Source organism: Pseudorca crassidens, chromosome 15 (assembly GCF_039906515.1).
Source record: "Pseudorca crassidens isolate mPseCra1 chromosome 15, mPseCra1.hap1, whole genome shotgun sequence".
NCBI lineage: Eukaryota > Metazoa > Chordata > Mammalia > Artiodactyla > Delphinidae > Pseudorca > Pseudorca crassidens.
Genome location: NC_090310.1, coordinates 22,862,027 through 22,889,538, shown reverse-complemented (window position 1 = coordinate 22,889,538; position 27,512 = coordinate 22,862,027). Strand labels below are relative to the sequence as shown.

General features: G+C 48.2%; 2 protein-coding genes across 5 annotated transcripts in view; one reads left to right on the top strand and one right to left on the bottom strand.

The window, feature by feature from the left end:
* Window positions 1-12,581, bottom strand: part of KNOP1 (lysine rich nucleolar protein 1) — a 38,511-nt gene extending 25,930 nt beyond the window's left edge. For 2 of the 4 annotated variants that reach the window (XR_010934928.1, XM_067706497.1), the window contains exons 1-4: window positions 12,431-12,581; window positions 8,529-9,436; window positions 6,419-6,487; window positions 1,481-1,558 (exon numbers count right to left, since the gene is read on the bottom strand). Coding sequence is in view for 3 of the 4 variants with exons in the window: in XM_067706497.1 (XP_067562598.1) it covers window positions 1,481-1,558; window positions 6,419-6,487; window positions 8,529-9,436; window positions 12,431-12,581 (1,206 nt within the window). In the remaining variant the exon portion in view is untranslated. Of the gene's footprint in view, window positions 1-1,480; window positions 1,559-6,418; window positions 6,488-8,528; window positions 9,437-9,676; window positions 9,741-9,920; window positions 10,154-12,430 lie in introns of those variants that run through there. The other 2 variants (XM_067706498.1, XM_067706499.1) reach the window with 2 other exon arrangements.
* IQCK (IQ motif containing K) overlaps window positions 12,580-27,512 on the top strand; it is a 125,704-nt gene continuing 110,771 nt past the window's right edge. The window contains exons 1-4 of the mRNA XM_067706500.1: window positions 12,580-12,763; window positions 21,988-22,052; window positions 24,099-24,228; window positions 25,144-25,241. Coding sequence (XP_067562601.1) covers window positions 12,580-12,763; window positions 21,988-22,052; window positions 24,099-24,228; window positions 25,144-25,241 — 477 coding nt within the window. The remainder of the gene's footprint in view (window positions 12,764-21,987; window positions 22,053-24,098; window positions 24,229-25,143; window positions 25,242-27,512) is intronic.

The window sequence follows — 27,512 nt, the reverse complement described above, 5'->3', positions numbered from 1 at the left end:
CTGAGGCTCAAATCAGGTTTTACACCAACAACTCAGAGCCCGACGCCTGGTTCGCTTTAAGTCCTCGAAAACTGCTCCTCTACCCAGCCCACCCCACCGGGATTGCTGACCTCTGTGCCGCCTGGGACTCGCCGCCTGTGAGCCAAATGCCAGCCTAGCACTTATTTCTAGGTCGGCTTTGGGTGAACAGTAAGAACCAGTCATTGCTACAGCTAGCTGCCCTGAGTGAACTGGTGACGAGCTCTCCGAGCTTCACAGTGCCCCAGTACAGGCACTAACAACTGCTTCCCCAGCCTTCACTTTCTAGAAGGAGAGGCCACCTCTGACAGCCCCGCACTGGGTCTGAGGAGAGAGCTGCCAGAGGCTGCCCAGTCCTGTGAGCTGCCGACCCACTGAGAGGGGACCCGGTCTCAAATCCCCACCATGTGCCTCAGCAGCCAAGTGGCCCCAGGTCCCAGGAGGCAGGGCCACCTAAAGCATCCCCGGAAGATCCCAGCCCCTATGCCCCCGGACCACCCTCCTGCTGTCAGGTCCCTCCAGGTATAGCCTCTGGGCCACTGCTCTGGATGACGCTGCCTTGTTTCTGGCCTTCCTCACTCAATCATGGAATCTTATCAGCTCTGCCCAGTTCAAGAGGAGGGAGAGAAAGGAGACACTAGAGGAATGACATAACAAAGCCCCATTCCATACCCCTCTGGGCCAGAGCATGAGTCCCATTTTACAGGTGTGGAAACTGAAGCTCAAAGAAGGGAAGTTACTTGCTAAAGTCTCATAACTATAGAAGGTGGCAGAGTCAGGAACTGATCTCAGGTCTTTTGAGCCAAAGCAACTGTTCTTTTCTGTGCTACACTAGGAAAGCTTAAGACAGCGTTACAAGGAAGCAAGTCCTTCCGTCATCTGGATCCTCTGTCCCCCTCTCCCAAATCCACGTCTATTAACAAGTTCTCTTCTCTCCCCTGTGCCCTCTCCTCTACCCCAGTCCCCGCTGCCCCACATAAATGCGCTCCAGCAGTTCCCACCGCCCTGCCCACCGCACCCTCCCGTCCCTCTCCAGCCTGACCTAGCGGTCCCCATGCCATACACTCTCCCGTGCCACCTCCTGGGGCCTGGTTTGGAAATTTCCCATTCCAACTGGACCAGAGGCCTGCCACCTCTGCCCCCGCCCCTGTCCCAGCAGCTTTCTCAGGGTACCACCCACTGCTGGAAGGAGCTCGCCATCACGTGTCCCCAGCGACTGATGACTGGGACACCCTGCCCGTCCAGAGCCAGAGACAAGGTCCACGCTGCTTAGCTCAAGCGGCCAGCTCTCCAGGAGGGAGGCAAGCACCCGCTTCCCAAGAAAGGAGAGTAGCTCAGGACGAGCTCTGTGGAGCAGGGAGCCGGCTGGCGGGCGGGAGCTGCTTTGGGGCCAGATGGACTTGGTCTCCCGCCCCTGCAAGGTGAGGAGGAGACCCCTCGCGGAGCCCAGCGTGAAACTTACCGTCTGCTTCCTGGTGTCAGAAGCTTCCGTCCTGCCCGACTCACGATCGATCTCTTCTTGCAAGGCCTTTCGCCTCACCTGAGCAAGGGAAAGGAAAGGAAAGAGGGCAATTAGACAGCCGGTTTTGAGCTTCAAACCCAGGACAGAGAGGAGGTGGGGTGGGGGGACTGGAGGGGGATGGGCAGCTTTGTTCTGCTGCAGGCCGGGGGAGGCATCTGTCAAAAATACCCTCTAATCATGTAAGGGGCAATCCCTTGGCCTAAAACATACAGGCCTCATTCACCCTTCTTTTCCATTCCTTAAGAATGAATCTTCCAGCGGACTGCCCTGGCGGTCCAGTGGTTAGGACTCGGCACTCTCACTGCCAGGGCCCGAGTGGGTCAATCCCTGGTCAGGGAACCCCGTGCGCTGAGTGGTGCGGCCAAATAAATAAATAAATTAATGACTCTTCCTAGACACTGAGGCTTTTCCACCTTTAGCATTAGAACCTCTTCTGTTTGTAAGAGCCACCTGGGTGGAAATTTTCTCAAAACACATGCCCAAAGCCCTGCCTGTACAGAAGATATTGTATTTAACTTTCTTGCTGACAGCATCGTCTTCTAGAAAGAACACAGGCTCTGGAGTCAGGCACAGGCTGCTTTGAATCCTACCACTGCCATTAACTAGTTGTGTGGAAGTCAGTTAATCTTTCTGTACCGTGGGCTATTTATCTGCAAAGAGATGGAAATGTCAGCTACCTTGGAGGATAAATGGGAGACAGAGAACTGCGATACTGTGGTTTATAGTAAGAAATATATGACAAGAAATATATATATATATAAACTCATCCCCATTCCTGGCACAGAGTTCCAAAATCCCTAGGAATTTCCTAAGTGATGGGAACAATCAAAGTGTCCTTTGTTATGTTAATTGGGTGACTTTCGTAAGCACCTGAAGATGGGGGCTGGTTGCCAAGAGAACCAACCACCGATGAGAGGGTTGGAACCAAAAGGTCAGGGTTCAGAGAGCTTCTGGGTTGGTGAACACTGGAGATTTGGGGAGTGGAGCTCTCGGAGAGGGCATGGAAGCTCCACGCTCCATCCCACACACCCTGCCCTGTGCGTCTCTTCCACCTGGCTGTCCCTGAGTTATATCCTTTCATAATAAACCAGTAATCTGGCGAGTAAAATGTTTCTGAGTTCTGTGAGCCACTCTAGCAAACTAATTGAAGCTGAGGAGGAGGTCTTTGGAACCTCTGATCTGTAGCTGGTTGGTCAGAAGCACAGGTGACAACCTGGCTTAAGACTGGCGTCTGAACGGGGGACAGGGGTGGGGAGCAGTCTGGCGGGACTGAGCCCTTCACCTGAGCGGTCTGACGGTATCTCCAGATAGACAGCGTCAGACTGAGTTGAACTGCAGGACACCGCGTGGTGTCAGGGAATTGCTGGTTGGTGTAAGAAAGCCCCCAGCCCCACGATGAATTGCGGTGCAGAACGTAAGACAAAGAGTCCCCGGCACACAGCAGGGACACCTCACACACTGTTACCAGAGAGGCTCAAGGCCACAGTCAGCGCACCAATGACCCTGTGGTTTGATACAGAAGCTTCTAGGGCCCAAGGGTTCAGGTGTGACTTTAGCTGCTCCCAGTTTGTGGCCCCTCCTCTTCTCTTCTAATCTACCACAGGCTGAAATGAGGTGACCATTCATATAGTTCAAAACTACATAAAACAGGACTTCCCTGGTGGCGCAGTGGTTAAGAATCTGCCTGCCAATGCAGGGGACATGGGTTCGAGCCCTGGTCCGGGAAGATCCCACATGCTGCGGAGCAACTAAGCCCGTGCGCCACAACTACTGAGCCTGCGTTCTAGAGCCTGCGAGCCACAACGACTGAGCCTGTGCTCTACAGCCTGCGAGCCACAGCTATTGAAGCCCACGTGCCACAACTACTGAAGCCCGCGCGCCTAGAGCCCATGCTCCGCAACAAGAGAAGCCACTGCAATGAGAAGCCCGCGCACCGCAACGCCGCAACTGGAGAAAGTCCGCGCGTAGCAACAAAGACCCAACGCAGCCATTAAAAAAAAAAAGAAACTGCATAAAACAAATCCAAAGGGCAGCTGTAGGGATGAGAGAAAATGATGGTATACTCCTATGTCAGAGTCATGCTGCTGACGGGGAACATGTGGATGTGCACTCACTGAAGCGGAAAGCAGCTCACCAGCTGAATGAAAAAAGTGAACAGAACAGTATACAGAGCATGACTGTACGCTGCTTTAAAATCACACATACACAGTTACAAAGGAAAGATCTAGAAGGATATAACAACCAAGGGTTAACAGTGATTATTAGGTGGTAGCAGGGGTCCCCAACATCTGGTCTGTGGGAGGTGAGCGGCGGCCAGTGAAGCTTCATCTGCTGCTCCCCGTCGCGAAACTGGTCCCTGGTGCCAAAAAAGTTGGAGACCGCTGGGTGGCAGGATTTCAGGTTGCTTTCCCCAAACTATTTTTTTTTTTTTTAACACAATGAACTTTTTCCCAGAAAAAGAAAGGAAGAGTTGGGGCAGAAAGCTTCACTTACATTGAGATCATCTGTCACCCAAAACAGAAGTTTTCTTTAAAACTGTGAGGTATTTAATAGGCACAAATTCATAAGAAGCAAAGAGGTGGCTGGTGGGCCTTGCCCCCGTGAGCGGCGGGACACCTGGGAGAGGCGCCCAGGGCAGGGGCTGGGCCTGGACGCGTCAGGGCCCCACCTCCATCCTCCCCACCAGCCACTGCAGCCCGGGCCCCTGTCCCCAAACGACAATGACCTGCAGGAGGCTGGGGAGCCCCTGGTTCTGGGGGGCCTGCGCTCTGTGCCAGGCCCTGGACTGGGCCCTGTCAGCATCAACCTACTGAGCCTCTCCACCCCAACTACCTCAGCCCCTCCCCTCCAGGGAGAGAGGCCCCCAACACCCCAAAGGCATTAGGAACTTCCTCGCAGCATCTTGTAGGCCCCCCTCCTTGTAGTCGGCTGCCTTGCAAGCACTCCTCCGTTTCTCTCCTGGAGCGGCAGGCGGCAGGGCCACGACGTGGGCCGTCCCCACATCACACCCTGTTGCTTCTGTCCAGCAATTACTGGCTGACACAGCATGAGGATGCAGGTAGGTGAACGGCTGCCACTTACAAAGCACAGGTCTCGGGCTCGTTTGGTCTTCACGGCCACCTACATGGGGGTCCCGGGGTCAGTGACTGCCAAAGTAACCTCATTAGTAATGGCCCAAGGCTGTACCTATGCGGTTACTATGCTGTCCTGATAGGCCTTGGGGTCCAGGATCATAAAAATATCCCAATTCTAGAATGTCCAGCTCCCACACAGGATCTGGGCATGACAGAAGCAGAAGCTGGTCCACAAGAGAACAACTTCTCCTAATGCTCCTGTACAACAACTGCATTTCTATATACTAGCAATATATACAACAATAAAAACTGAACTGAAATACTATTTACAATAGCATCAAAAATATAAAATACTTAAGGAATATTTGACAAAAGACGTGCATGACCTGTACACTGAAAACTACAAAACAATACTGAGAGAAACTAAAGACCTAAATAAATGGACAGAGATGCCATGTTTATGGATCAGAAGCCTGCATACTGTTAAGATGTCAATCCTCCCCAAATTTGTCTGTAGATTCAAGGCAATCCTAATCAAAATCCCAGCAGCATTTTTTGGTAGCAACCAACAAGGTAATTTTAAAATTTATACAGAAGTGCAAAGGACCTGAACTAGCCAAAGCAACTTAAAAAAGAACAAATGCTAGAGACTTATACTACCTAATTTAAGACATTATATAGTTACAACAATCTAGACAATGAAGTATTAGTGTAAAGATAGACATACAGATCAATAAAACTCAACAAGAGTCTAAAAATAGACCCACACCACACACACACACAGACACACACACACACACACAGACACACACACACACACACACACACACACACACACACACGGTCAACTGATTTTTTACAAAGGTGCCTAGGCAATTCAATTGAGAATTTAAAACTTTTTTTTTTTTTTTTTTTTGGCGGTACACAGGCCTCTCACTGCTGTGGCCTCTCCCACTGCGGAGCACAGGCTCTGGACGCGCAGGCCCAGCGGCCATGGCTCACGGGCCCAGCCGCTCCGCGGCATGCGGGATCTTCCCGGATCGGGGCATGAACCCGTGTTCCCTGCATTGGCAGGCGGACTCTTAACCACTGCGCCACCAGGGAAGCCCCTAAAACGTTTTTAACATCAAAATAACGCTAGAAACATTGGACAGCCAATAACAAGGAACAAATTATTGACACATGCAACAGTACAGACAAATCTCAGAATGATCACGCTAGGCGAAAGAAGCCAGTTTGAAAAAGAGCACATACTGTATAATCCCAATTATACACAAATCCTAGAAAACGCAAGCTACGACAGAGAGTAGTGGTGGCTACCTGGGGATGGGAAAGGAAGGGATGGAATACAAAAGGGCACAAGGAAACTTTTGGAAATGACGGGTACGTTCATCATCTTAATTGTTTAGCTGGTTTCCTGGATGCATACATGTCAAAAGTCATCGAATTGTACACCTTAAATATGTGCAGATTCTTGTATGTCAATTATATTTAAATAAAGTTGCAAAAGACAAAAAAAAAAAAAAAGCTCCTGAATGGAGGCCAGGAGGTGGTGACGCGTGGGCCGGGCAGAGCACGTGCCCACTGCCTGGCTGCAGGTCACAGGGACATGTCCCCTTTTCCCCCTGCAGTGGTTATGAGGAGGGGAGGCCACAGGCTCCCCGCCACTGGAGGGGCGGCAGAGGCTGGCCTCGTTGCCTTTGGAGTCCCTGATGCCTCCGGGATCAGGATTTCGTGGCCTGCCGGGAGGCGAGTGTGCGTCTGGGGAAGGGAAGACGCCTGGGAGGACGAGGACCGGTCGTACCTGGTCTATGTGCGCCTCGTCCATGTTGCCCTTCTTTTCTAACACCACCTCCAAGTCCGTGTCTGGCTCCTGCAAAGAGGGCAGAAGGAGTAAGGCTCAAGCGGACGATGGCCTCTGCCCTGGCAGCCCAGCCGGATGAGATCGCAACAGAGTCCAGAACAGACTCAAGACTGGAGCGCTACGCCCACCCCTATCGCCCACAGAACACCTGCCATCCTTTCTCTTCCACGATTCTCCCCAATTCTGTCCTGAAGACTGTGGCCCTGACCTATCTGACAGATGGACGCACTAAGGCTCAGAGAGATGAAGTGACTATCGTGAGGTTACCCCACAGCTCAGGGACAGGGCTGACACTAACCCAGGTCTCCCGACTCAGGCCTAGAGCACAACCTTTCCCGCCAGGCGTCACCTCACTTCCCAGGGTGACACCAAACCAGCAAGAGGAGAAAGGCCAAGGCCCCCATTGACAGTGGGGGAGGAGGGGCTGGCGAGGGCCAGGGAATGCAGAGGTGGGGCTGAGGGCCTGCAGCAAACCCGAATCCCCCCGGTTCTCTCCCCCATACCCCGCCCCAGCCCCCCAGCTCCGGAGTTCTGGTCGGTACCTTCTCTCCTGCCTGGACGACCAGGACAGGCTCTAACTCTGCTTCCCCGCCCCCAGCACTGGTGCATTCCACACAGCAGCTCGGGTACACCCTCAATTTACATCATGTTATATGTCAACGCCATCTCAATTAAAAAATAATAAAACCACCTCAACTGGGCCACACCACCCGTTCCCCAGAACCCTCCAGGGGCCCCATCTCATTTACATGGAAATCCAGACCCCTGTGGCGTCCACAGGCTGCCGGGACCCCAGCTGGCCCAGCGCCCGTCACGCCAGCCTCTTTGCTCCTCCCAGGGCCTCTGCACCTGCCGCTCCCTCGGCACAGGCGGCCCCAGCCCCTCACACGTCTCAGCTCCCACACAGAAGCCTTGCTGGGCCTGCATGGGCCACGCTCTCCCGGGCCACCCTCTCTCAGTGGCCTCAGCCCCTGTGGGACCATCTGACAGTAAGATTCAGGTTGGCCACTTTCCCCTAGTCCCTCAGCAGTGACAACTGCCACGTCCTTGCTTCGGGTGTGCTCTGCCTGGTACCCCGCGTCACCTGTGATGAGCCCTGGGTGGCTCTGTTCGCTCACATCACCTGCCAGGTCCCAGTGCTCAGCCCGCCGCCTCCTCCCTCCCCTCCCCAGGCAAGGAAGCCCGTCAGGGTGGAGAGTACATCTCTGCCGTCTTCACCAGGCTGCCATCCCCTCCCTTCCTCCTGCTAACAGGGCCCCGGTATTCCTCTCAGAAACCAGCTCCCCCAGTTTCAGACAGTGGAGTTACAGTGGGACTGACACCCTCAGCCCCTGTCCACTGGCTTCAGATCTGGGCTTCTGGTTTGTGACCCAACTGAGATCTGGGAGAGCAGTGCTGGGACTTTCCCTGTAATCGTTTTGGAGGGGCCACCCCTCTCCTTTTGGGGGTGGCTTAACTACTATGAAGAAAGCCTGGAGTTGCTGGGACCATCTCACCACGGGGTTGGGGTGGGAAGGAACCTGATATTAAAACCAGCATGGAAAAATACAAAGTCCAGAGCTAGGGAAAGCCACACAGGCATAGCCTGCAACCTAAATCTATTTGACCCCTAAATTGTGTATCCTGAGTGCAGATAGCTATGGACATCATATTATCTCAAACTATTTGGTTCCTGAGCTTTAGATAGCAAGTGGCAAGAGTTCAGAAAGAGAGGGATTTATCTGAAAAGCTTATTCTAATTAATCCAGATCCTGAGTGCAGATAGTGAGAACTTGGGTAAAGTTTCGATAGCAAGGGATACCTGTATTATTGAGACTATTACACTAGCACCTGGATCCAGCTACACCTGAAGGTAGTAGCTCTCAAACCTTCTAGTTACATGTGTTGATAAATCCCCTTTTCTGACTAAAGGCAGTTTAATCAGGGCTCTGGCAGCTAAAACGCTGAGTGCCTGTGTGTGTGCACGCGCGCGCGCACACACACACACACACACACACTCCCAACTTCCACCCCTATTCTCCAAAACACTGTGCTTCTGAAGGAAGCCTACCTCCTCCCAAGGTTCTCCTGCTGCTCTGCTCTCCTGCCTCTTCTTCTTCCTCTTCAGAGCGGGCTCCTCAGTGTCTGTCTGCTCTGCCTTTTTCTTGGACTTCATTTTCTTCTTCACAGGGGCCTTGGGGTCATCTCCTATTGGGATGTAATCCGGAGCTTCAACTTTGACTGACTTCTTTTTACTTCCTTTCCTACGGCTGCTCTCCACAGACCTGGAGAGCTCAGGGTGCCCCAGGGGGGTATCTCCCTCCTGATGGGTTTTCTTTTTCTTCTTCATCTTCACGTTGTGCTCCCTGGGGCTGCCCTGCTTCCGTTTCTGTCCCGAGGCTGCCTGCTCAGGGACGCCACCTTTCCCAGCTGAGCAAGTGTACAAAGCGTCCCCGGCCTCACAGAACCAAGGGTCCCTGGCTGAGAAGGCTGTAGCTCCCTGCGCCTTCTTCTCCTTCTTGTGTTTTCTGAGCTTCTTGCCAACTCTGGTCACCTCCTCGCCCTGCCTGGGGTCTGGGGAGGTCTTCACCCTTGAGCCAAGGGACACGGACTTTCTCTTCTTCTTCTTTTCCCTACCAAGGGACTCAGATGGACCAAGTGCCTGCTTCCTGGGGCTGGGAGATGGCTCAATCCGTCTGGCACGTAACATGGTCTCAGGTTCTAGGGGCTCCTCGCAGACGGTGCCGTGACTCTTCTTCTTCTTCTTTTTCTTCATTAGAGGCATTTCGGGTGCCTGCTCTTGGACCACATTCTTCGAGGGTGATGTGGCTCTTGTGGGACAAACCTCCGCAAAATAACTGTCACTGTTTAAAACCGAGTATTGAGTCTCTGGTTCTTTAACTACCTTCTTCTTCTTCTTCTTCTTTTTCTCTGGGAGCCCAAGGCCCAGGTCTCCTTTGTGAGTCTTAGTGATCATTCCTGAAAAAAGAAATGGTACAAGTTATCCCCATACCAAGCCACCCTGAGTACAATTCCACTAGGTATTACCAAAAGTCACGTTTCCTGGAGTGGATGGTCTGAAAGGTTAGGGGCTGGGAAAACGGGCATGATTCCTGTGGAGCAAAGGGAAATATGATCGAAGAAGCAGAATGGAGTTTAAATCCTGACAGCCCCGGGTTGAAACCCAAGCTGCTCCCTCACCTTAAGTCAATCACCTACCCTCGCTGGGCCTTAACTTCCCCAGCTGGAAATGGGTGGAGATAACACTTCCTTCCTCGAAGAGCTGTTGGGAAGAATAAACGATAATCCATGGAAAGTGCTTGGTACATCATTGACTCCCTTTCCTAACCCCCTTCCTCAAACCTCTTAAGCCTACTCTTCTCTCCAGAAACGTACCCTGTGCCAGCCACTGAGGGCACAACTGCACTCAAGCCACAGGCCAGGCACGGCCCCCAGGGCTTACCTTTTACAGGACGAAGGGGACAGAAATCCTGAGGTCAGCTCCTCTTGCTGACTGTCACCAGAGGCAGTAACTGTGACACAATTAATCCATTCCCTTGCTTCATCTAAAGAGCGCTTCAGCTTTGTGTCTGGAAATTAACTGCCCCCGCCTGCACCGAGGGTGACTTACTCTTCTAATTACCTTCCCATGTGGCTAGTAATGAGAGCAGCAGCAAGGTATGGTGAGGAGCCCCAGCTGGGGCTGAGGACGCCTGCATTCAAATGGTGACTCACATACTCTTGCCACACAGCACTGGCTTCTCCGGGCCTGAGTTTTCCTATCCATAAAAGAGGCACTGAACCAGATCAGATCAGAGGCTAGTGGGGGAGGGGGGAGGGGAGGGAGGAGGGGGAGGGGAGGAGGGAGGAGGGGGAGGGGAGGAGGGAGGAGGGGGAGGGGAGGAGGGAGGAGGGGGAGGGGAGGAGGGAGGAGGGGGAGGAGGGGGAGGGGAGGAGGGGGAGGGAGGGGGAGGAGGGGAGGGGGAGGAGGGAGGAGGGAGGAGGGAGGAGGGGAGGGGAGGAGGGGGAGGGGAGGGGAGGAGGGGGAGGGGAGGGGAGGAGGGGGAGGGGAGGGGAGGAGGGGGAGGGGAGGAGGGGGAGGGGAGGGGGAGTGGGGCCACATCCAGCATACAAGCCTGTTTCACTGTTTTTAATTTTTCAAATAAACTGCCAACATTTAATGATTGGAGAAAACATAGAGCAACCTTGAACACTCAGCTTTTTTTTTTTTTTTCTCCTTTGGCAGGGCTGGGTGGGGGTCCATGAGAAGGGGTTGGGTCCTCAAGTACATTTCAGCTTCCAGTCGTACTACGTCTCTCACACCAGTCACCAGCCCAGTTCCTGCTCCCTGGACTAGATGATAGATGACATGGTGCCACTCAAGGAATCCAGAAACAAACGGCCTCTCACAGGAGCTTTGGACAGTGGGCAGGAAAGGCCAGGGAGCTTCTCCATCCTGCAGCTTTCTTCAGAGCCCAGAGGGTCCATACTGGACCTGCCTCTTAGCTGCTTCAAAATGCCAGGCTAGGCCAGAGCTGTAGCTCAAGTTTACTCACAATTGAAAGGAACACTCGCTCGCTTACTCCTGCCTGTCTGGTTTTCTGCTGTATTCCAAGGTCCCAGCTCTATACCTGGCACAGAGTGGGTGCTCAATAAATACTCACTGAACGAAGGAAGGAATGCTAGAGACACAGAGGTGAAAAAGAGATGACTCTGCCATCAAGAAGCAGGTAGGTGTGGGTGGGAAAGACGTGTGTTAATGATACAGGTGATAAAAGCAAGCACAGTGGTAAGGTCAGGGTAAGAGAGGTCATCTAATCTGGCCTAGCAGTTGTCAGGAAAGTTTCTGAAGGACAGAGGTTTCCAGCTTGGCAAGTGCAGGATGCCGGTGCTAGTCCCTAAGACAAAGAAACTGAGGTGGGGTGGTAGCGGGGGAGGCGAGGGCGGCGAGGGCTGAAGGAGACAGGATGGTTGGAACAGATGCCTTGAGATAGCCATGTGGAGATGTTGGTGGACAGGTGGATGAGGCTGAGGTGACTGGGCTGACATGGGTGACGTAAATTTAGGAATATATGGATGGTAAGTAAGCCTTGAACAGAACGAGCCTGAGACAGAACCTTAAGGAATACTAACGTTTAAATGGGTGGGCTGAGGAAGAGGGGCCTGCAAAAGAGAGGGACAAGGTGCAGACGTGGAGAGGGTGGAGTCAAGGGCGCCAAGGGTGCCTCAAATGGAGGAGTGGTCTAGAGATCGAACAAGAACAAAGAAGCCAAGGGAAGGCTGTCCCCAACTTAATCCCCTTCTCTCCCCATCTCCGCCGTTCAAATCACTGTAGCATCCTCCTCTTTAGCACTGAAGATCCTTCTCTTCAAACCTGAGACCCTAAATGTATTCATTCCTTCAAGGAAAAGGGAAAATGAACCTTACAGCTTCTCCTGCGAACGCAAATGCTTTCTCCAAAAGCGCTTTTTAAAGTCTCGCGGTAGCCTCGTGAGGCTCGGTGTGTGTAACCCATCTCAGAGACGTGAAAACTGAGACTTGGAAGCTTTTAATTTAATTGCCCTGTGTCCCAAAGCCAGCAAGGGGTAAAACAGGGATTCGAAACCAGCCCGCATAACTTCAGAGCCTGTGCTCTCCGCATAATGGCACCAACACCCCACTCCCACCGCAGGCTCACTAGCAGGAAGCAAGAGAGCCGGGAGGCGAAACTGCCTCCTCAAAGGCTCTACCGCGCCAAGGCTTCCGCACCAACACAGAAGGAGGGATTACGCCGGGTCCCGGGCCCAGCTCCAAGGCGGGAGAACTTGCTGGAGACTGCGGCCTCAGGCCGGGGCGAGCGCACACCGGCGACGGGGGGGAACTTGAATCTGAGGGTGCGGGTCGCCCTCCAGTCCCTCGGTTCTCCGCGCAAGTCCCCAGGCCCAGTCTCCAGCCCCAGCTCCGTCCTGCCTGGTAGGCGCCCTCCTCACTCACCCGAAGGCCAAACTTCCCCGCCTCCACGTGAGAGCCCACTCCGCCGTGACCCGGAAGTCAATCTCGACTCGCTGGCCCGCCCCCGCAAGATGCGTTTACTTCCGGGTCGAGGCCTAGCGGGGAGCGCGGTTGCCGTGGAAACTGCAGCCATGGCGGCTCCGGGACAGGTGAGCGGTGTCTCTCAGCGCTTGGAACGGGCGCTTTCAACTGAGTCGTGCATCACCGCCAGGACGCCAGGGCCCGTCGTGTCTCCCGTGTCCCTGGATCTGCGCGTCTCGCCGGGACAGGTTGCGGAGCTGCCCGGCAAGAACCTGTGGGAGCAGATCTGCGAAGGTAGGCAGCCCGGGCCGGCCGAGAGGGGCGTGACTCGGGCGGCCAGGTGGGGCCGGCGCTTCCTGGGCGCCTAAGGTGCGTCCGGCGGCTGACGCGCGAGGCCTCCTGGCAGCCTCGCAGCGGGCCCGCCGGGCTCCCCATGTTATGTAGGGGAAACAGAGGCTCTGAGAGGCTTGCCCGAGGTTAGGCAGCGCAGCCTCCAGCCTGCATCCATAGTCAGGTCGAAGGCAGGGGAAGGCGGAATAAAGGGGACCAGCTGGTGTGGGCCAGTGGTGCTCAAATCTCATTTAGTGAACAGGAAAGAATCGCTGGGACGGAGATGGGGAGCTTGTTTAAAACATAGGTTTCCAGGCCCCGCCCACAGGGCTCCTAATGGGGTGTAGGGGATCTGCACTTTGAACGAGCACCCCAGGTAATTTTGATGTAGATAATCTGTGGCCCACGCGTTGAGCAAGCCTGGTCTAGACAGATTTGGCTTTAATCCTCTTCTTCTTAGCCTTCCTTAAAATTCGTAAGTGGAGTTTGTTTAGTTCACCTTCTTTTGTGGGCCTACAGGTACCCTTGATCATGAGGTCCCGCAGTACTCCTCACATACGTTGGACAGGTTAGGCATACCTCCGAGATGTTGCAGGTTGTGTTTCAGACCACAGCAATAAAGCGACTCACAGGAATTTTTTGGTTTCCTAGTGCATATAAAAGTTATGTTTACACAATACTGCAGTCTATTAAGTGCACAATAGCATTATGTCTAAAAAACACTGTATATGCCTTAGCTTAAAGATACTTTATTGTTGGGGAATTCCTTGGCTGTCCAATGGTTAGGACTCCGTGCTTTCACTGCCCAGGGCCCTGAGGGCCCGGGTTTAATCCTGATTCCACAAGCCCTGCAGTGTGGTCAAAAATAAATAAATAAATAAAAATACTTTATTACTAAAAAATGCTAACCATCATCTGAGCATTCAGTGGGTTGTAGTCTTTTTGCAATACTAATGTCAAACAGCACAGTTCACCATGACAAGTGTAATAATAATGGAAAAGTTTGAAATATTTTGGGAATGTCCAAAATGTGACACAGACACAAAATGAGCAAATGCTGTTGGGAAAATGGCACTAATAGACTTGCTTGATGCGGGGTTGCCACAAACCCTTCAATCTGTAAAAAACTCAATACATTCTAAGTGCAATACAGTGACGCACAATAAAACAAGGTATACCCATATGTTACTTATCCTCGGTAAAGTGAGCATAATAATGGCACCTATTTCAAGGTGTTAGGAGGATGCAGCTAAAGGGGCACTTCAGAAAGGGCTTAGCAAATGCCCGATTTACACCAAGAGCTCAGTGTATGTTGCTCTTAATAATGCTGGGTGTTTTTTTTCCTCCCTAAGATTGTAAACTCCTTGAGGTCAGGAACTCGGATTTTTCATTCTTGTGCCTACCATCATTACTTCAACTGTCTGAAACAGCACTGTCCAATAGAACTTTCAAATATGGTAGCCACTAGCCACATATGGGTATTGAGCACTTGAAATGTGATTAATGCAATTTTATAACTGAATTTTTTGTTTTACTTCTAATAAGTTCTAATAAACTTACACAGCTACATGTGGCTAGTGACCACTGTATTGGACAGTGCAGGTCAGTAAATGTTTGTTGAATGGAGGAGAGACTGAATGTACCAGTATATGGGACTAGGTAGAGGGAGAGAGAGCCGTGAGTTGAGAGAAGTGGAAAATACAAAGGAAGAAGAGAATAATGGACTCAGAGTTGATAGATGCCCTGGAAGGCCATCTATTTCAACTCCTACCCAGTGCTTGAATTCCTTCTCCTGTATTGCATTATACCTAGAAAAACCTTTTTCATCTTGAATGTTCTCCTTGTAACTTCTACCCTTTGCTCCTTACCCTCCTGGTGCTATGATCCAAGTTGCTAGTCACTCTACCATTATGAAAACACCCAAATAGAAGGTTGTTATTGTGGCTGTCTTTTCCCCAGAGCTTTCACTTCTCCAGGCCAAACAGCTCTTCATAATACAATTGACTAGTAGTGTTTTGTCGAGGAAGCTGCTCAACCTCATCTCTAAGAGGGGATAATCCTTGTACTTACCTCACAGGGCTGTTGTGAGGCTGGAATAAGATAATGTATGCAAAGGTGCTTGCACAGAGCCTGGCATTTAGAAAGTGCTCAATAAATGTTCGTTATTGTTGACAAAGAAACATGCTTTGCCTTTGTTTTAGAATCATGGAGTTTATTTTTCTCAAACAGGCCTGTAGGGAGAAAGCAAAGACAAAGGGTTTTGTTGCTCTGAAAAGCAAGTGAATTGATGCCACTTACAAAGTGATAGAGTTACAAAATGAAGTTAATGATGTCAGAGATGGTGAATTTATACACACAGGCGCTGTAATGATTATTATAACCTGGATGATAGACCCAGTTTCTTAAAACAAACATTCTAACAAATGCAGTTTTCTATAACAAACGTAGTAAATTCAGTTTCTCACAGAAACATGAAAAATAGGCTTTGTAATAATCCTGTGTTTGAGGTTAAGTATTATATTCTTTTAGGATATTTCCATTTAAAAAGCAAATTATCACAGCAAACAGACCTATCAGAAACTCAATTTCAGGAAAATGAGATACAGAATAGATATTATTAAGACCTTTATTCTGCCTGGCTAGTGCTGTGTGTGTGTGTGTGTGCGCGCGCGCGCGCGTGCATGCGCGCACACGTATGATGACTTACTTGTGAATGTTCTTCAGTTTTCTCATCTTTCCAGTGATAACTAACCTAGGGCTTTTTATTCTCAAAAGCACCTGTATTAGTATCAATAAACGTCTTTCCTGCCAAGGCTTCTAATTAAGTCTTGTAGTTGCTTATGACAATGATTTTTAACTATGGTTTTAACCAGGACTGATTCAAAGTATTTGGAGCTTACAGTCTTTTATTCTGATATTGCTGCTATTACTGCCATCGGCATCCTTATTATTGCCGTTAGTTCATCACTCCAAACACTAGTCTCTGGCATCAGCGCTCAGTGCTGTTGTGAAGTCAGGTCCCTTCTTCCCACCTGCCAGATAACAACATGGTCCAGTTCTGAGTCAATGCTTGTTCCCCCAGCACAGCTGGAGAAAAGTGACACCAGGTGGCTCTCAGCAGTGTTTATCGGTCAACATCCATAAGTGCCTTCTCCCTTTGCCTGCTTCTACTAGTCCCAAGTTTTTACTCCACTCCTCTGGCTTGGCGTGATACCACTTGGCAGATGGAGGAGGCATTCACTGAGAATAGTCAGGCGATCAAGAGTGGGGAGGGAATCCTCCAGCTTCCTGATACCAACAAACATATTTGCATCTGCTCGTATGGAAGAAGTATTTATCCCGCTACCCACACAGCTCAGCCCTGCATCTGTGCTTTGGTGCCGTCCTCTCGCTATACCAGGATCCTGCTCTATAACTCACCTCTCCAACATCTTTAACTTCTCTACTGGCTTTTCCCTCTAAGCATCCTCTAGTCAGTCATCTTGGGGAAAACCTCTCCCTTGACCCCTGTCATCTAGCTCTTGTCTATCCCTCGTACCCTCTCTAGCCAAGCTTCTGGAAAGAACTCGTGTTCTCACCACTGTCATTCCCATTCCCTTATCAACCCATGAGCTCCTACTTCATGGCTCCAGTGAAATCATTCTCATGCATGAATCATCATATCTACCAGTGCTGGGAGTTATTTTAACTGCTAGACCAGGCATGACCCCAGGCACTGTTCTAAACACCAACAATTACTCTCCCTACATTCATTCTACAATTCCTATAGATCCTACCGGCTCAACGTCTCCTGTAACCCCCAGCTCCTCAGCCCCTAGTTCTCATGGCCCTAACCACTCCCTGTTTGGATTGCTGCTGTAACTTTTTAGTTGGGGAAGGCTTCCTTCCAGACTGTCTTCTACAGGAACCTCTCTCAAATTCAAATCTGATCACATCATGCCATGACCTACAATGATTTTTACAGCTTTCATGGTAAACATAAACTTCTTAGCTTAACACCTAAGCCCTTTAATGATTTGGTCTCTGTCTCTTTTTTTTAGATTCATCGCCTACCATTTGTCCAAATCATCCTAATGGCTAACATTTATTGAGCTGCCCTTTATGTGCCAGGCACTGTGCTAGGTGCTTGCTTTTCTTCTTGTTTAAACCTCTCAGTAACTTGGTGGTTTAAACAGATAAGGAAATTGAGGCATAGAGAGCTTTGGAAACTTGTCCAAAGTAAGTGGTAGAACCGGACTGCAACTCGTGTGTGACACTCAAGTTCAAGCCCTTAAGCGACATAGCAGTGTGCCTAAAGTGTAGACCTGGAGCTCCCACATCACAATATCCCAGATACTTGCTAAAGTGCAGATTCCTGTGGTGTGATGATTCACCCCACTCCTTGGGGGTGAGTCCCTAAGCTCTGCATTTTAAATACACTCTCTAGGCAAGGGACAAGGCATAGTATCACTCTCCTGTGCTGTGTACCTTTAACCATAAGAAACTATTCCTCCAGCACACCACACTGTTCCATTCCTCCGCACCTTTGCACAAGCTTTGCCTCTTACTGGAACATCTCTGCCTTCTCATCTTCATCTTTCAAGACTCAGCCCAAGTGGCCCCTCTTCTGGAAAGCCTTCTGTTATTCTTCACGCTGATTTTGAAGCCCCTCCTTGGTGCTTCCTGAGTGCAGCCCTCTACGGCATCACTTTCACATCTTATAACCACTGGCTCTTACTGTCCATCCCCTCACCAGGACACAAGCTCTTCTGCCTTCTTCATCTGTCCCCCCAGCACCTTGTACATCCCCTTGCCGTAGTATATGCTGGCTAAGTGTTCGTTAGATTCACTTCCAGCCTCCATCTTCCTGGTTCATCCCTTTCCAATAGGCCACTGTTGGTGAACACTGTATTTTAATTGCTGTTTCATTTAGGAACATGTTCAGCTGCAAATCACAGAAAACCCAACTAATAGTGGCCTGAGCAATAAAGACATTTCATCACCTCACGTGCCTGGAGCATGGTGGCGGGGAGGTTCCAATTTGAGCACAAGGGCTCTGTTCCCCCAACAGGGTTATAGGTTCTTTCTGCTCTGCCTCTTACATAATGTTGCCTTTGTTGTATAAAATGAACAACTATGTTTACTTGTTCTTAGATTAATGTTCGTTTAAAATGCATATAACATTAAATTCCCCTAACCAATTACAGGTTCTCCCTGCTACCCAAAAGTAGAGAGTTCCTGTGAAAACTTTCATAAGCCAAAATGGCATAAAGCAAAGAAATGATTACCTTAGGACACATCTTGCTAAAGGATGCACAGAATAAATCGAGAAAAAGTACAGATGTTCACAGACAGTTCAAAACTGTGATGGCGTGATGCTGAGATGCTGAGTGTAGTTCCAGGGGAAGGAGCTTGGCAGTGCCACTCCACTGCTCAGAATACACACTTCCTCTGTAACAGTTTGCTGCAAAAAAAAACGCTGATCGCTCTTTTCACTTTTCACCTTTTCTGTTAAAGCAAAAATGCCCTTTGGATTTCTCTTGGTTAGCGAAAACAGGTACTATTATAGGTCTTTTGTAAAAGTGAGGTGCGTAAAGCAAACTTTTGAAAAGTGGGGGACACCTGGAATCCAGTTTACAAGCTTAGGTAACGAAAAGATTGTAAACATTTGGAAATTTAATATACCTGATTTTCTTAAGAATTTCTAGTGCCAAACCAGCAAATTTTTCTTCAGTACTCTTTACAAACTTAATAAATTCATGCAAAATTATATGGCTTTCAATGTAAAAAGCATCAGTCTGTAATCAATTATATGTTTTAAATTGAAATCGCAAGGTGACAGCGACAAATTCTCAAATATGCCAGATTCTCTTAAATCTTACAGAGGCTTGAAATAAAAAACACATCAGATTGTCCTGAGGCAAATGTATTTTCCCATACTTCTACATAATCATATAACTGTATATCTTTTGTGGTTGTAGGATGAAAAAGTTTGTATATTTTCCATCAAATTTCTCATTGGGAAAAATATAAATGGCAAATAAATCATAATTAAAGAAATATAAATAAAAGTAAAGTATCATTTTAAATATGTATGAGATCAGTTAAACCCTAGAGAAACAGGCAGACTTACTATTTGGAGTGTGAATTATTATAAACCTTTTGGAGGAAAATTTGGCAATTTGGCCCAAATTTTAAATTATTTTTTTCTTTGAAAGAACAATTCCACATCTAAGAGTTAATCCTACAAAAGTACCTCCTTTCTGATCAATGATGTATGTATAAAGATGCTTACAACAGCATTGTTTGTAATAATGAAAAATTGGAAGCAACCTAAAAGCCCACTAAGAGTACACTGGTTAAATAAATGAAGCACATCATATAGTAGCAGCATTGAACGAGCTCCATGATTCAGCACCTAGAATGGATTCTGGCATATAGTGGACCCTCAATAAATATGGATGAATGAGTTGATAAAGAGTCAAAAGTAACTTGCTGTAGTGTTTGTTTTGTTCATTCATTCATTACTTCATTCATTCAGCTTCTGACTTCCCTAGCAGTCCAAGCGTGATTAAGACTCCACACTTCCAATGCAGGGGACGTGGGTTTGATCCCTGGTCGGGCAACTAAGATCCCACCTGCTGTGCAGGCAAAAAATTTAAATTAAAAAAAAAAAAAGTACATTCATTCAGCTCCATATTCTTTGGGAATGTGATGGTGAGCACAAACAGACCCAGGTACATCCACATCCCACCCCCCCCAAAAAAACACAGTCTTTTAGAAGAGATACTCATTAATTTTTACAAGTTTCAAATAAGGGTAAGACTTAATATGAGTTATGCAGAATAAGGACACAGTGTTATCAAGTTCTATGCTTGGGTGATTTGAGCTGGTCTTGGAGAACTAAAGTGAAGGAATGTATTTGTGAATTATATACAAATGTTAGTAAATGCACTGAAAAAGTTGTGGTTGAATCTATGCCAGTTCCAGCAATGGTTATGGGTTGTAATGGGATTAGGTATGACTTAGATTCTACATAAGCCATCTCCGTATTATTTGGAATTTTTCTCATAATAAGCATGTATTGCTTTTGTAATCAAAGCTATAAATGTATATGTATCTTAAATCCAAACGAATAGTTTTCACACCGTGTTGGTGATTCTCAGTGTGTTGGGGGAAGAAGGTGAATTTACATTTTTGCTTGAGAGGAAAGAATAAAGTGGTAGAGCTAGAGTCGCTGCGGTGGGCAGAATTCTCAGATGGCCCCCAAGATTCCTGCCGCTAGTGCACATAGCTCCCAGTTATCCAATCAGACACTAATTTAGGCACTGCTGTCAAAGGATTTTTCAGATGTAATTAAAGTGTGTAATCAGATGACTTTATTATTTTTTTTCTAATTGAATCTGTAGGTTTTTTGTTCATTTGTTTTGTTTTTTGGCCACACTGCACAGCTTGTGGGATCTTAATTCCCCGACCAGGGATCAAACCCAGGACCCCAGCATTGGAAGCTCACAGTCCTAACCACTGGACTACCAGGGAATTCCCTCAATTGTCTTTAAGAAGATTATTGTAGATGGGCCTGACCTAATCAGGTGAGCCCTTAAACGAAGTCAGAGAGGTTCAAGCAGAAGAGACTACTGTTGCTTTGAAGTAGCAAATATCCAAGAGTGAGCTGCCAAGACCTGAGGGCGGCCAGCCTCTTGGTGCTGAGAGCAGTCCCCATAACAACCCAAAAGAAAATGTGGACTTCAGAGCTACCTCCACAAGAAACTGAATCGCACCAACAATCTGTGAACTTGGAAGAGGACCTCAGCCGTCAGATGAGATCACAGCCATGGCCAACACGATTTCAGCCTGATGAGACCCTGACCCATACCCAGACTCCTGACCCTTGGGAATTGTGAGATAATAAATTTGTGTTAAGTTGCTAAGTTTGTGATAATTTGTTACATAGCACTAGAAACCTATTCTAGCTAGTATTGGGAATCAAAATTGCTTAAAACCTGCATCCTGACATACTAGTCCCCAACCTGATACCTAGGAATTGAAAAAAAAGTTGAGAATTGCTCTACCACCTGATAAGGAACGAGGTAATGGAATAAAACTTGCCTCCAGTACAAATGCATCAACCCCATCTCACCCAGAAACTTTGTTTTCCCTCATCACTGCAAAGCAACTATACAATTGCCTTTGAAACATTGACCTTTCCGGAAATATTTTTACCAGTCTTTCTCTTAGGGGTGTAACCAATATAGTCATGGGCATTTTCTTTCTGTCTCTCAGCAATAGTTGTTGTTACGCTGTAGAACTTATGTGGAATATTCTTTGCATTAATCTCCCCAGCAGGTTGACAGTGATCAGTCTTGAAACCTGGCAATTGTTCTCCAACTCACTGCATGTTAGAATCAGCTGGAGGACTTAAAATATTGATTCCCAGCCTCTTGCCCCAGACCTATTGAATCAAAATTTCTGGGGTCGGGCCAAGACATTAGCATTTTCAAAAATCTCCCGGGTAATTATAATGTACAGCCAAGATGGAAACTTACTGGAGCTTACAGTAGAACCTCTCCAATTTTAATTGCATGCAGGTTACCTGGGGGTCTCGTTAAAATGCAGATTCAGATTCAGCAGATCTGGGGTGGGGCTTGAGATGTTGCATTTCTAACTCCCCAGGGATGCCGATGCTGCTGGTCCGTGGGCAATGCTTCGACTAGCAAGGGTTTACGGGATTGCTTTTCCAGCCGTATACCCCAATCTGGCAGCCTTAACTTCACGCCCATCCCCACGTCTGCCTGAGATGGCTCATCTTGCCTCTGTCTCTTTTATTCTGCCCCCCTATACGTAACATTCTCCTCTTCTTTTTCTCCCCTCTCCTTCCTGTATGCTATTGGTGTCTTCCCTTAGCCACCCTCCTCATTTTCTTCCTCTTTTTATCCCTTGTATTTATAATTTGGTGGGCAAGATCTAAATCTACCTTCTTGGGAAGAGTCTCAAACTCTTACATAAAGCCTGGAGTCTTTCATGCAAGAGAAGAATCATCTCTTACCCATTTTAAATAAACACCCTGTAATGGCTAATTGTTTTTTCATTTTTGAAAACCACCAACCAAAATAAAATTTAAGGAGATTTTATTCAGAGGAAAGGGAATTATCCACAAGCTGTAATGAAGTATGGAATTGAGGGTTTTTTTTCCCCCCCACTCCCTTCAGAGTATGAAGCTGAGCTGCCTCCCTTTCCAGAAGGATATGAAGCCAAACAAGAAGCTGTTGTTACTGTGAGTATCACCCGGGCCCCAACCTAACTGAAAGGTTCTTACACGAAAACAGCACTGATGACTGGTGAGCATCAGACACTGTCATGAATCAGGGAGGGGGAAAGGAAAGGCACTGGAACCAGAACCAGAACCAGAACCAGGGCCAGTCATACCTCTGCTGCTAATGATGTGACTTAAAGGGCATCACGCAACCACTTTGAGCCTCAGTTTCTGCATCTGTTAAATGGAGCAGATAATCCTTGACTAACTCACAGGGGCTTTGTAGGGCTCAAATGAGATCCTAGATGAGGAAGGCCTTTGCAGTGGATTCAACATCATGTCCACGTTGGGGACAGTTTTGCAGATGGAGCAGATTTCTTTTTGCATAGCTGGGTGGGCTAAGACTGTACTAAGGAAGGAGAGAGGGCCAAGGACAAGGCAGCCAGGAAGGGAGGCCCTAAGGCAGTATGCTTGGAGTAAAATAGGGACTTAATGGAGTTTAAAATAAAAAGGTAAGGCTCTGAGAAATGAAGGGACTTGAGCAGGGTCACAGGGATGAGACAAAAACCTAAGTCATTAGACTTCAATATGTCACTGCAGCTGCCTCCATTAGAGATTCTGTGTCTAAGAACTTCCTTGGCTTGTGATTGTTCCTTTTTCATAGCATCCTGTTCTTGCTTTATGAATGCAATGCTTTCTCAAATTTCTCTGCAGATACTAATTACAGTTCTCTCCCCTGAATTATTTTTGCTTCTTCAGGGTCAGTTGTTCTTTATAGATCTTGATCTTTGTCTTTTATGCTGTTTATGTTCTTCATCTATGTAGAAAGTTTTGATTATTTATTCAAAATTTAAAATGCAAGCCTGAGTGGATATTTCTACATAGTTGGTATAGTTTTCTTCTACTGTCATACATGTTGGTTTGTTTTCTGGATGGGTCTCTTCCATGAATAGAAACACTGACTGGGAGCTCATGGGGAGTGATTGTCCACTGGAGGACTTTTCTTCAGGGTCAGCAGACAGGGACTCCCTATTTTGGGACTGGGCTGGGAGCCTCCACATCAATGTTGAGGTTTTTTTTTTCTCTTGACTGCCAAAATGGCACCCTGCGTAGTTCTACTCCTTCCCAGGCTGTTTGTTTAATTTGTTTACAGAAGATTCATTGGAAAGGAGGGAGAGCAGGTTATAAAAGGCTGCTGTGAATGCCAAAGGGGGCAGAAGCAGGAGGAGGGAGGATGGGGCAGCAGGCCACGGGGTCTCCAGCCAGATTTTCACTTAACCTCTCCCGTGTATTGTTTCCTTTCTCATTCCCACACTGTGACGAACTGAACCTCTGAAGCCCTTTGGAATTCTGGTGGGAACGTGGACTCTCGTCTTCTGGGGGCAGTTTCCTCCTGTGGATTCTGACCTGCCACTCCTCCTCTCATCTGACAACAGGCTTTATTCTGTTTCTTTTGTAAATTTATTTATTTATTTATTTTTGGCTGCATTGGGTCTTCGTTGCTGTGCCCAGGCTTTCTCTAGTTGCGGCAAGCGGTGTCTACTCTTTGCTGTGGTGCGCGGGCTTCTCATTGCGGTGGCTTCTCTTGTTGCGGAGGACGGGCTCTAGGCATGCGGGCTTCAGTAGTTGTGGCACACGGGCTCAGTAGTTGTGGCACGTGGGCTCAGTAGTTGTGGCTGGCAGGCTCTAGAGCACAGGCTCAGTAGTTGTGGCGCATGGACTTAGTTGATCCGTGGCATGTGGGATCTTCCTGGACCAGGGCTCGAGCCCATGTGCCCTGCATTGGCAGGTGGATTCTTAACCGCTGCGCCACCAGGGAAGCCCTATTCTGTTTCTTTTGGAAATGTCTGGAGATCTCTCATCCATTGACAGCCCTCCCAGTCTTTGTTATGGGTTTATTTCTTGGTTGTCCTTTATAGGTGTCTTGGGAGAGAAGAGAAAGATTTGTGCTCAGTATGCCCCCTTGAACCTAAAGTCTGACACAGACTTTTATTTTTGTTATATTATAAAAGAAAATACAATGATTTAAACTACATGAATTGATTTCCCTCCCCACCGCCACCCCAGGCATCACCATCAGATGAAAGGGTTCTCTACGGCTTCAACACGGAACACCTTTACCCAGCTGCTCCTTTAGCCGTGGTCCCACAAGTATCCTGTCCTCAAGTTAAACGGGAAACAATCGACCCAGAAACATGTACGTAAGGAAGTGCAATCTCAGCTCTGTAGTTCAGGACTTGTGACATTGCAGAGCCATGGGGTGGGGACAGGGTGGACAGATAGACCTCAGGGAGACCACGTAATAAGAAAGAATGTGTTCTTGTTTAATTTTTATTTTTAAGAGAAGTAGCCTTTATTCCACTGATGTATCTTTTTTTGAATTTTATTTTATTTATTTTTTTATACAGCAGGTTCCTATTAGTTATCTATTTTATACATACTAGTGTATATATGTCAATCCCAATCTCCCACTTCATCCCACCCGCCCTCCCGCTTTCCCCCCTCGGGGTCCACTGATGTATCTTTAAGGTTGAAAAGGAAGAAAGACACTTAAGTTCTTAAGTTCTACATTACATACAAAGGGGGAAAATGTAAAGAGTAAAAGAAAATGTCATGCTGTCTTGCTTTGTGTGTGGAAGCCAGAGATGCAGGCGTCCTCATCTTCCTCCCTGAGTCCCTGTTCCTCGCCCTCCCTGGTGCCAGGCCCTCTCCCGCTGGTTTGTTCTGCTCCCTCCACTAGTGGGCTTTGGGCTTTGGTAACCACTATTACTGTGCCCTTAGGTCCTTGTACCCCCGCCCCGTTCCCCTCTGACCTCAGTTCCTACCACACTCCCCTTGCATATTTCCCTCCAGCTACACCGGCCTCCTGGCTGTGCCTGTGGCCCTGGCCCCGTGTGGGACCCCGTCTACAGCCCCACCAGACTACAGAGGCTCAGAGGGATATTTTAAGTTTCGTCGGTAATCAGCCCAACTCAGCAGTCTAGAGTAAAATATAACATTTATGGTCATGTTGATTAATGGAGAATACCTTTTTTTGTTCGGAAGCAAATGTTTCTCCCAAATTAACTTGAGCCATTTTGGATTTTTGGTGGGAATTTTTTGTTTGTTTTAGGTTCCCCTAAAGAATATTTGGAAACATTCATCTTTCCAGTTCTGCTTCCTGGAATGGCTAGCCTGCTTCACCAAGCAAAGAAAGAAAAATGTTTTGAGGTCAGTTGTTTTGTTTCTTTATTTCTAAATGCTCAATAATGCATTTTTATCAGGTGGTAGCTCATTATCTTAGTACCGTCAAGTGGCTGTTTTCAAAATGATCCCTTTGGGAGGGAAAGCCTTGTTTCAGTCGCTTATCCAACTCCGGCCGGGACATCTAGTTGTGCACACACACGCACTGCCATCTGTCTGGCCGCCTGGCTCTGGGGAGGTTTTCTGCCTCGCTTGGCCTCCCTGCCTGCCCTTCTCCTGGGCAATTGGCATCTGCCAGGTGTCTTGGGTCTTCCTGCTCCCGTTATGACATGCACAGATTATAGCTCTCCTGCCCTCTTATCCAGCTCCGGATCGACCATCCCACCTCGGGGCTCCCCCTACTCTACTTCATGCCAAATGCCACGAATGTACTTGCTTTAGGAGAGGCCTGGCCCATGGTGAGTGCTCGGTGACTGCAGCTAGTTATCTGTATCGAGTTCCAGTCCTGGCGCACCGCCGTGTAAATACCCCAGAGGCTCCCTCTTTTCTGCAGTTGGCAGTGTACGTCGGGTGTGTGTCTTCCCTGCACAGTACTAGAATTTTGGATGACCTATACGCAGAGAGTAAAATAGCAACAGCATTTCACGTTGACCAAGTGCTTGCTCTGCTGGGTGCTTTGCTTAGGGCTTTATCATCACTCCCAACAGTTCTGTGAGGTTCCTCTTGATTCATATTGTCTGCATTTTGCAGATGAGAAAACGGACGAAGGGATAGATTCAGAAAGGTGATCAAGGGTGAATGGCAGAGCTAGCATTCAAATCCAAATTAAATGATTCAAAATGATATTTTAAAAAGTTGGCTGTAACTACAGTGCAAACCCCAATTTGTTTGACCCACGTCTTTAAAACATTCACAGATAATGGTGTCACCTGCTTGGTTGCCCTTCAGGACAGGATCTCGCTGTGAGAATAGGATACTGTCCTGATGCTTTTATATACCGAAGAGACAACGTTTTCACGTGCTCTAGCAAACACTCAACTTTCCTTTCGCGCTGGCTTGACGTTATACTGACCCTCCTGTCTCTTAGTCACCCCACTTTATACCTCCCCCTAATTCACTGCCACTGGTCCATTCAGCATAACATTCCTTCTGACAGGCCTCACCGTGACAGTTGTGTCTTTAGTAGAAGCAGAAACGAATTATGAGATGTTGATCTGGAACCAGGCAGCACGCTTGTGGAGGAGGTGTTTAGGGTACGCTGCTGGGCCCCGGTACACTGTTTGAGAACCGTGGATCCACATAAGGAGTCCAAGACCCCTCGGCCTGGCTTTCACGGCCCTCTGCAGTCTTTTCCCTCCTTCCTTAGAAGGACATCTCTCTCTGTTCTCCTTCCTGGGTGATACCCTCCAGCAGATAGAACCACTTGGAGGTCCCTGTACCTGCCCCACACTTCACGGCTTCTGTGCATATGTTCCTTCATTTTTTTTTTTTTTTGAGAAAAAAATCCTTGAGTTCTTCTTCTCTGCATATTTAAGTTCTATTTGTTTTTTCAAACTCAGCTCTGTGGCTTCTCTTTCAGGCCTACTGTTCCCAAACTGGAAGCAATTGAACCCAGCCCTCAGATTTCAGAGTATCTCATCTATTCCTCTTCTAGTGGAAAATTAAGACATCCTTGACCCACAAATACACTTCATTTTATACATGTCTGTCTCCCCCAGTATTTTAAGTTCCTTGAGGACAGATTCTCTGATTTATTTTTGTATCTCTATTCAGTGCCTAGTATATCCTACCCAGTACCTAGCCCCTGGTGAATACATAGTTGGCCCTCAATAAATGAGTGCACAGTTGGACGTCAGGGGAGCACCTCTACTACTATGTCCTTGACCAAAACCCAGCTTTCTTCTATCTGGGAAGGCTGTTCTCTTGGGCTCATCCCTGGAGGGATGCCATGAAGGGGGGTGAGAGAAGAAGACATCCATATATTTCGTGAGTTAGTCAATGTAAGAGAGCAGTGGGTGGCAAATTCCACTGCCTAACCCTCCTTATATATTAATTATGCAATTAACTAGTAAATTGGGCTTTGGTTTATGGCATATTGATTAAGAACACATCTCTGGATGTGTTCTCAGGGTTACCTGGTTTTGACATCTCCCTCCACCCCAGCTGGCTGTACAGCCTTGGGCAAGTTATCTCGTCTTTCTGAGCCACCATCTTTTCCTTATGTGTAAAATGAAGATGATCATAGCACCTGCTCATGGTGTTACTGAACCAGGGACTGAACCAGGGTCATTTGCCTGA